Source organism: Harpia harpyja, chromosome 5, assembly GCF_026419915.1.
Source record: "Harpia harpyja isolate bHarHar1 chromosome 5, bHarHar1 primary haplotype, whole genome shotgun sequence".
NCBI classification, from domain to species: Eukaryota; Metazoa; Chordata; class Aves; order Accipitriformes; family Accipitridae; genus Harpia; species Harpia harpyja.
Window position 1 is genome coordinate 53,359,892 of NC_068944.1, and position 10,252 is coordinate 53,370,143.

The window sequence follows — 10,252 nt, forward strand, 5'->3', positions numbered from 1 at the left end:
TAGGGACAAGTTGGCTGGGTTAGGAGTGATACCATTCAGAGCTGCTGCCAGCAGCTTTATTTGCATATCTGTGTGTCTGGCTAACCAGCATCATTTGACAGAACTGGGTTAGGAAACAACCATATGTGTATTTAGCCTGGGAGATGTGTCACAGATGGAGAACAGCAGCAGCTAGAAACAAAACCTCTTCATCAACTTAGTTATACCATCATAGCAACACTCTGGACCACAGCTCTTAAACTGTAGTACTCCTTTTTTTTTTTTTTTAAATAATAAGTATGTCAGCTTGGATTGCATGAGATAACATCTGCAGTGAATGGGCTCACTGGGCATAAGCCTACTGGTGGCTTTTTGTTGCTGTCCAGCAAATGGAGTTCACATGTTTACATCAAGTGGCAGAATTTGGGACTCTTCATTACCTATCCTTGCTTACAGCAAGCCAGTCTCCATGATGGATTTGTCAAAATAACCTCAACTCTTTAGTTAATGGCACAAACTTGTCACCAGAATGATTGTTTTGGGGGGAAGACTTAAGAATTCACTCTTCTGATCCTTGGCAAGCTACCTTCACTTAGAACAGCAGGGATGCCTTTAACTACTACTGTATTTCATTGGAGAAGGAGTGTATTAGCAGGGAAGACTAATTGTTGCATGCCTCTAAAGGCTGTCATTATCTTTTCATTTGTAGGTTTTAATTAGTAAGACTGCCATGTTGCCTGAAAAGCAGCAGAATGGTTTGATCAATAGGTATCTGAGTATCAGGATAGTAAAATTATTTAAATTAAAAAAAAAAACAAAAAACCAAAAAAACCCAACACCTTTCTTCAAAGTTGATAAGCCTGTAAAAATGTTGTTGCTGGTAGCAGTGTCCAAGATTTACTTGACTCACCATACAAAATGCCACTGGATGCTGGTGGAGGTTCTACTCACAGATCCCAGTTCCTTTTGTTTGCTTAATACACTGAATGATTTGATGTTCAGTTAGCAGTTTTTCCTTTTGCTTATTTACAACACAGATCAGTGGTGGGAGAGAAGAACCTCCTGTTGTGCCTCAAGGCATGTGTGTCATCCATGCAGGTGGCTTTTTTAAACATTTGCAGTGATGGTAAGTGATCTCAGCTTATTCAGGGCACAAAGTTATGTTGCTGGATGCTTCTCTTTACTCAGCAGCAGCCCTCTACAGGGATGTGCTGAAAGTCCCAACACTACTCAGGGCAGGCTGTTGCAGTCTGCAGCAGCAGTAAGTGTTTCTGGGGCTCTGTTCCCATTGCTTGTTATTGTCATGCTACCATTAACTTACACAGATGGGAAGCTGATTGCAGTAGGCAGACTGGTTAGATATGTGTTGAGTGGACAGCAGGTTATCTGGTTAAATGTGGGGATGGCATCTGTACTGAAGGAGCTTTTGGTCTTTCCAGGGGTAGAGTTAGGTTGATCTTGGAATAAGGCTCCTTAGAGCTGAAAACTTTTTTTTTTCTTTTTTCATTTAAAAAAAGAAGCCTTCCCTGTTGAGAACATGGTCTGTGATATTTGTACATGATTAAACAGCAGCCATGGGGATCTAAGTGTTTCTACTAGATTAACAGATGACCTGATGGTTTAACACTCATACTTCTGTTATTTGTCGAGTTATATGGCCTTTCTTTAAATATGGATACACATTCCAGTCTTGGAAAGGGAAAATTATTCTGGTTATGTAAATACTTTTGCTAATAGTATGACTTGTTGGTTTCTATGAACAAAGTACCATGTTAAAACTTTCAACTCTGGTAATCATACCACAAAATTTACTAGCTTTGCCTCTCTCAAACTTTGTATGAACCACTTCTAAAAAGGCTTTACACTGAAGCTGCATTTTCTCCTGCTTTTGGGCTGCTTTCCAGCAATGAACATTATAGGCATTATGCTGCAAGCTTGTGTATACCTGCACATTATACCCATGACCTGTGCCATGTGCCAGCCCAAGGAGTAGTTGAAAATCTCTGTTGGTCTTTGGAAAAAAATCTGTTGTTCATCAGATGCTGGGGTGATCTGACAAATTTCCTTGAGGTTTTCTGAAGGCTGCTTGGTGATGTGCACCTTCTGCTTTTTGCTGTTCCTCCTGCTGGCTTCAGTCAGAGGATCTGGCTTTAGGTGCTGCAGAGCTCCTCAGGGTCTGCTGGGTTTCCTAGAGCTAGGTAGAATCTAAAGTGGGAGGCTAATTTAATCTCGAAACACTAGTGGATGAGTCCAAGCTGTTCTTCCCTCCCCCCTCCCCCTTCTTTTCTCTCCCATGATTTTCCCTATTAGTGTTCCTCTGAGTAGTATAATGAGGGATATGTAGTAAGACTAACCTGCAATATAGGACCTGTCTTACAGTCCTGAAACTGATAGAAGTTGTCAATCAGTAGCCTGATGAAAGGATATCTTCAGTATCTGTTGCCACAGAGCAGAAAATAGTCAATGCTGCACAAACAAAAAACTTTTTCAGGTCTACAGAGAGCAAAGTAATAGGGAAAATAGGGATAGAAAATCTGCAGGGAAGGAACTGAAACCTGTAGGTGGTGTCTATGAACATATCTGTTACTGCATGCAAAAAGTGCTAGGTATGTGTGTGGTTCTCTTGACTGACCTACAGGATGCTTGGCAGAGATCAGAAAACCTGCTTGGTTGTGTATGCTGACTGCTCCCAACTCACACCCACTTTCAATATAAACCACAGCTTCCTTCTGGATATTGGTATCTGTTAAGCAAATGTATAATGGAAAAAAATATTAGGAAATCAAATGGGAGAGATGGTGATCCTCAATGTTTCTATGTAATATTTTAGTGATGAATGTTTGGGGTCCCTTGAGGTGCATAAATGGCGTTTAAATGCCAACATGAACCTTTAGAACATGTGAAAACTTGTTCCTGCGTCCAAAACTGATTTTTGAAACTTAATTGTGTTTTATTTTGAGAGTCTTTGGAGAATACCACAATCTCAGAAATATGGATTGGAAAAAAAATCCAATCTGGCTGTTGATTAGATCCAAGAAGAAGGATCAATTCATAAGGAAAAAAGTTTTGCATTGGGAAACGCTTCATATCATGTTTGATTTCAAGAACTAGACTGATATAAAAACAGGTAAGGTCTTGCACTGCATCACTGTATAGTGATGTGCAACTACTAAGAACAGCTATAGAAATCCTCTCTGACCTCATGTAAAACATGCAAGTATTTGGTCCTGGGGTATGTTTAACCAGAGAAGATAGGCTGGAATAGCTATTTGTCTTGTATCCCTCCCTGGACACTTTTCATTACTAGTGTCCTCTACCTACTGCTTTTCCATCTGGAGACGTGACCAGTCTAAGTTGCTTGCTGCTGTTCTTCCAGGAGGTTATCACCCCTCCACTTGGGGGAATGCAGAAATGGCTGGGGGCGGTCCATATGTTATCTCATATCAGGGAATTAGAGCAGGTAGCGCCCTTAGCCTAAGCTGTTGCTGGAGCTGTTACCTTTATCTCCAAGATGGTGTTATGAATTAGCAAGTGCTTGTAGCATCTCAGTGCAAAGCCAGCAGGGTTAGCCTGAATAGCTGGAGTTTTAAACAGAGATGTCTGACTTCTTAAAACAGGTAAGGAGCCTGTAGAAGTAATAAAAATAGAGGGGTGCAGGGGGAAGAGGACTGAAGGGGAAGCACTTTTGCCCCACCCAATGCTGCCCTACCAAAGCTGAGGGAAAGCCCACGGAGGCTCAGCAGCAGGGCCAAGTGGCTGGGATGGGGGAAGGCTGTGCTCTGGGACACACAGGTAAAGCTCTCATGGCCCACCACTGCAAGTTCTTGTGGTCCATCTCTCAGCAAGGCAGAGGAACTTCAGTTTAACAGCGATACCTTCCAAAGGCAAGGGCCCTATCCTTGCTTCAAAAGGAAGGCTAGATTGCCCAAGGTATCTGTCTCGTGTCTGTTTTCTGGTGGTTTCTTGTTTGGTTTGGGGGATTCGTTTTTTTTAACGGCGATGCAAGCTAAGTCTGTCTTGCCTTACTAAATTGGTTTACCTCAGAAAGCTGCATCATGGTCTTGTCTGGGAGTTGGGCTTTTTATCCCCCCTAATAAGAATCAACTCTGCAAAGAGAACTGGAAAAAGGTCTCTTTCCTTGCTCTTCATATGAGTTTTAGAAGTAATGGAGTTGTTTTCATAAGGATTCTAGAAAAATTTAAACTATTCTATAGCTTAAGTTCTCTTACAGTGTTCTGTTTTCTTATCTCAGATGCACAAATTACCCTTCTTGGTAGCTTCAGCTGGCTGGCCAAAAGGATTAATGTTAATGATACTTTCCACAAAGCTATGCAGTTGCAAATAGTCTGTGGGGTGTATCTAGTTCAATGAAACAGAGTAGAATTTTTTTTTATTAAATGTTATACATATATACGTGCATCTAGTAGTAGCTGGAAACTCATGGATTACCTGACATTTTAACAGAAAGAGGATATTTGCTGGAACTGCCAAATCAAAACAAAACAAGGGTCTGTTAACTAGCTACAGTTTTGTGGCAATTTGAATAAGGCTATGGAAGACCTGACTAAGAATATCAAAGCTTCTAACATCTACAAACTGTGAGTATTTGGGGTGTTAGACTGTTTTTTTATTACTTCTGGAAAAGTTATATTACTTATCATGGCATTAATATTGCTTTAAAGCAAGACAAGCATGTCCCTTTGTAGCATTAACCTTTAATCTGTGGCAGTTGCCATTGACCACAAAAGATGCTGTGTCTAAAGAGTCCATGAAATATAAGTAAATAAAAGCAAATACTGCTTTGCTAGCATTGCTGGCAGGTGTGGAGAGCTCCTTCCCCGGATGTATTTGGCAGGTAGCTAATAGAGAGCACTGACCTGCAGCTTGCATCCAAATCATGGATGGGCATATCTGCCATGGATTCATCTCCCTACTCTTTAGCTACATTTAAAACTTTGGGGTTGTAGACAGCATGTGATGGCAATAAGCTCCAAAGCTGATGGTGCACTGAGGGGGAAGACTTATTTTCAGCCTCCTTGATGTCATAAGGTGACCCCTGGTTCTTGTGTTTGAGAAGTTGAGTAGGAAATAGGTATATTGACTGTGGTAGTATTTTGTCAGAGATTAGTAAGATTATTAATATTATGGAAAAGGCATGCAGGGAACCATTAGTGGGAAGTGGTGTATTGTGATAAATTTGTATGGAGATGCTATTCTACAGCATAAAATCTTACCTTCCCGTAGCTGTTTTCCTGACAATAGGCTCAAAATGGATATAAATGATTGCAAGTGTCATCTTTGGCATTTGACCATCTCTGCTATCTAGTGGAGCCACCAGTGAACAATTATTCACAAAGGTACACAGGAACACAATATTGTGGGGATAAACAAGCATTATAAGCTGTTCCTATGGGAAAAACAGCTCTCCTTCTAGACATGGATAGCTGTTCACTGTAGAAGTAGTAGTGTTAGGCCTCAGTCAATTGCATTTGTTTAGTGAAACCCCTTGAAGACTTCTGGCTGAAGGGAAACCATAAACATCTGTATGTTGTGTCCAGGAATGACTTGTCTGCTGGATTTGCTTGTTGCCTGCTGTGACTGAGCTATCCTCTTCCATACTGTGCGGTATGAAGATGGCCCAGGGCTCTGCAAGTAGTGGGAACTGGGGAAGGGCAAGACTGAAAACAGTGGTAAGAACACATGCTTGGAGGCAAATGCACCTACTGGACTTGAAAGTGCAGAGGAACTCAAGAAGATGAGCTTTATTATAGAGAGATTGAATACAGGCTAACACTGTAGGACTTGTGCGGAGGGAAGACTCCCCAAGGCATCTTGGGACAGTAGCCTTTGGGCTAAACTTAGTCTTCATGAATATCATTTTAGCTAAAGATTTAAACATAGATGTAAGCAAGCAAAAGAAAGACTGATAGTCCCCAGCAGAAACTTTCCCAAGGTATTTTTATAGCCATGACTTTGGGGAACAGGAGTGGAGGTAGTCTGGGAACTACCTTTCTAGTGTGATTTGAGGAGGCTGTCCTAGGTCTAAGGAATAGCATGAAATGGTAGGTGCTTGAAGCCATGCTCAGGAGATAAAGCAAAATTATGAAGGTGGCTTTGAGCAAGAAGTATGGGCTTTGGGGGGGGGGGTATTTTCTTTTTTTAACTTTCATCTTAAAATTGTGTAGTAAGTAGGAGAAGCTAGGGGCATCCCTCAGTGTTAGGACAACTTCAGGGGTAAATGGCCTATGTGGATCTACGTAGTAACAAACTTGTTAACTTTTCCTTTAGAGCCTTTGAGAGTATGTGTGGCTCCGGCTGTACAGGAGGTGTGTTTGTCTCTGATCTCCAGGGATGGTCTCTTGAGACCGGTCGTGATTGCCAGAGTCTGGAGACAGTAGTCTTCAAGATACTGTGTGCACCCATGTGTTGGGCTGTTAGGGGAGGCTGATCTACCCTGCTGTAGTTTCTGTTGTTGAATTGCTCTTGATGCCATGGTGATGGGAGCACTACAAGTGTCTAGTTATGTGGCCTGAACTGATATCTGCCCGGGGCTTTAAGAAAGGTTAAGGTCGTATAGCCAGCTCTTGGCTCTCTTCTGCACTAGTTTGGCTTCTGATTGCTTCTATCTTAACTTGTGTTTGTAGTATGCAGCAGAGGATGGACTTGTACACACAAATGATCTGGCCAGGACAGTGTCCAAAGAATGGATTTGCATTTAAAGGCCCCAGCAGTTAGGCTTCCTTAGAGAAGGTAAGGATAATGAACCCCAGGAGATGGGTTCGGGGGTATCATAGTGTTTGCTTCAGATAACCACCACACTCAACATGATTTTTCATTTGCTGCCCTGGGAACATGGCTACTCTTTGCTATGTCCAGAATGTCAGACTGCAATATGTAAGACCTCGGCTACTAAAGCTATCATTTAAAGGATTTTGACTACTCCATTCTTGTTATGGGCTGCTACTTTGCCTACTTCCCAGGGCTCCAAATGCGTGCTACTTCAAGCTTTAATATCAGTATTGAGAGCCTCCAGAAAGCTCCCCAGAGTCAGTTTTCTCTGAGGAGCAAAGTGCAGAGATTATGTTACTCTCCTAGCAATGCACTAGGATATAGTGTTGGTTAGGCAGAATGAGCTACTTTCTTAGGTAACTACAGAATCTGATTTCTAAACCTCGTGCTGATGTAAAATTGCAGCAACGAAGTAGACTGTGTTTGTATAACTGGCTGCTACTCTCTTGCTTTTGTGAGCTTTCTGATCAGGCCACTTCAGCCTTTCAAGCTTGGTTTACTTGATTTCCTATATAGGAACAGTCAAAGGGTGAAGTCACCCAGAAAGCATTTGTGCAGAAAAATGCAAGTTGAACTGAAAAGCAGTGTATTGATGGCTGCACAATGTGTTTTATCATGTGCAGTAGTCTTAGAGGAAGATATAGAAATATATTTATGAAAAATGCTTCTGTAATCTCTAGTCTTTTAAAAACACCTAGTGAAAGAAATGATAAGATTTCTTTTATGCCCTTTTCTTTCTTCTTTTTCATTCTTCCTCTTCTCTGACACAAAGGCAACTTAGCCCAGGGTGTAATCTACTTCTGGGCAAAATCTTCACCTGCAGCATCACCTTGCTGTGATCTGCTCTAAGAGTCCTGCAAAGTGAAGTACAGCATGTGTAAAAACAAAAGTGACCATCTCAGCTAGTTGGTTAATGAGCTGACTTTTGGCTGGGCTGATAAAGCTAAACTCCATCCCTATAACTAACAGTCTGAGGCCATAGTTAGGTGCTTAGTAGCAATCTGGCTTAAACTGTGCTACATCGCTTCCCATCCGCCTGTAGTTGCTTGTTGATGGTGAGCATTGCCATGTGGTGACCTAGGTCAGGGCAGCTGATCCAACTGGCAGAACCCATGGGCCTTGTCCTTCAGTCTGTTTTCACGCAATCCAGTTTACAGCTTAGTTGTGCGAGTACCTGTGTCAGCTCAGAGATGGGAAGGTAGAAGTGAGCAAAGTGGGCACTGAGGGATAGTAATGGCACTGCCATGTTGGAGTTGATAGTAAAACTTCACCTTGAATGCTAAAAGGTCATGTAACATTGAATAAATTCTGGCATACTCTTAGTGAAACACTGGTTTCGCTAACAGAAAATGTCATTGAAATCCTGTGTGTGCAAGGTGAAAACTAAAGCTTTTGATCCTTCAGTAAAGATTTGATATTTTGGAAATTAAGAGATTAAGATTTGCTTTTATTGTGGTGTTCAGTGACCTGCACAATTCTTTCATGCAGATTCCTCTACCCTTTCTGATGTTTTGAACAAACACAGCGAGCCTACATGGAGATTTTGATTATGTTCCCAGTTTTACCACTGCTCAAGCCAATGGTGCTCAAGAAAAATCATCAGAACTCTGGAAATCAGCAGATGGACCTCTAAGTGTTTTAAAGTTAAAGCACAATTTTCAGACACGCACACACAGACCACTAAGCCCTTCACTGAGAGCACAGGTGCTGAAATCATGCAAGTCCTTGAGGGTTGTTTCTTGATAAAGAAAGTATTAAGCTGCTCTTAACACAAAATAGTTTAGCCTGAACCTATAAAGTCTGATCTACTGCATTCTTTGAAATAGCAAAAAAGTCTTTTTTACCTAATTTTGCACACAGTTTAAAGTTGTTCTTTTTTTAAAAAAAAAAGTATTTTAAGACTTCTAACTGTGCATTTGACATTTTTATAAAAAACTTGTTTTCTTGTTTTGTACATATTTGTCTAATCTGTGCAAAAGAAGCCTCTGTAAACTATATACAGGCATGTTTTACACAGTGCAGAAATACTTAGGAATGTGAAATGGATTATCTGAGGAAAAAGTGCTGTAACTTTGTAAAAATATAAGTGTGGGATATTAAATGCTTTGTCTCTGATTCTTATCTTATATGCTCTCCATATGTACTCAGGTATTTAAATTTTAAATGGTTTAGAGAAGTAGGCATTTTCAAACTTTGATCACATTGCTTAGTCAGAAAATGAGAACTGCAGTTAACCTCTCTCCTGTGATACTGTTTTTATTTTTCCACTTCCTGCTCTACCCACCATGCTTCGTGTTTAACAATCTCATATTTAAGAGGAGGAATTGTGATCAGTTGTAAGACCCAGCACCTTGTCTGCTTTAAGGAGGGGTCAGGCAGGGACAGTAGTTTGAATTTGGTCTCTGAACTAGAGTGAGTATACTTTGACTGTAACCCAGCACAACAACTGTCACTCATAGCAAAGTGTGACATCAGGTGATGTACATGCTCTTACTTAAATAACTGATATCTTTTAGCAGTCTATGCTCTCCCTGCCTGCCCTGGGACCAGACTTCTGTTAGTGGTTAGAGCACAGCATCTTTCCATGGCGATTATACTCATTATTTGCCCTGAACAAAGGGAGGTGGGGGAAAACAAACCCTGAAATAAAGAGATTTGTGAGGCTAACAGTTGCAGATGGGATGGGTTCTCTGGCATGTTCAAAATAAATATTACAGAACTGAGGATTGCAAGCTGATCTGTTCTTAAAATTGGCCACAAGCAACTCTTCTCTGCTGCAAGTTAGAAACTATCTTCCAAGTGAAAAAGTTGCTGCCAAACAAGATAAGGTATTTGGCAAACAGACCTGTCTCATGATTTAAAAACACACAAATCCACAAAAATGTGTTTGGTTATACTTCTGGAGGTTGACATGGGAAAGGATTTATCTTATGGCCTCTTCCTTGCTGGTCTAGCTTCTGGAAAGCACAGCTGGGCTGCTACCATCCTAAAGCCCGGAGACAGGCACTCAGAGCTGTGTATGTGCTTTAGTGCAAGATTCTAAAACATGTAGATAGTCCAGGGTAGAGACCCTGGGAGCTGGGACCTCCCGCTGCTGGAGAGGCTGAGCTCAGTATCAGGTTCTCCTTTGTTCTCCCAGATGTATCTTTTATGCCAAAGGGCTGCACCTTTGCGCTCCATCATTTGTGTATTCTCTTAAGAAGAAAACAGGCTTTTGCAGCATTGCAGCCTGAGAAGTGCCTTGGTCCACCTTGTAACCAACAAAATCTGTCACCTCTGTGGTGGTTAGACTTGGGGGGGCTGTGGGGGGACTGCACAGGCGATGTCTAGTTTGGGTCCCCAGCAGCTTTGGAGCCTGTTTTGCTTTCTGTTCTGCCCTGCCTTTTCACCAAACTCAGAAAGAATAGCAAAATTTTAGGACGTAACTCATCCTGTGGTTCCTGGGAGGCCCTTAGGAAACCTCAACAGTTAAGACAGAGTTCCT

The 10,252-nt window shown here is 41.5% G+C and overlaps 1 protein-coding gene across 4 annotated transcripts in view; it reads left to right on the forward strand.

Moving 5' to 3' along the window:
* Positions 1-8,825, forward strand: part of ESRP1 (epithelial splicing regulatory protein 1) — a 33,791-nt gene extending 24,966 nt beyond the window's left edge. The window contains exons 14-15 of one of the 4 annotated variants that reach the window (XM_052788407.1): positions 6,624-6,729; positions 8,257-8,823. In XM_052788407.1, the coding sequence (XP_052644367.1) occupies positions 6,624-6,714 (91 nt within the window). In that variant the 3' untranslated portion in view covers positions 6,715-6,729; positions 8,257-8,823. Of the gene's footprint in view, positions 1-6,623; positions 6,730-8,256 lie in introns of all 4 variants that reach the window. The other 3 variants (XM_052788406.1, XM_052788409.1, XM_052788408.1) reach the window with 3 other exon arrangements.
* The last annotated feature ends 1,427 nt before the right edge of the window (positions 8,826-10,252 follow it).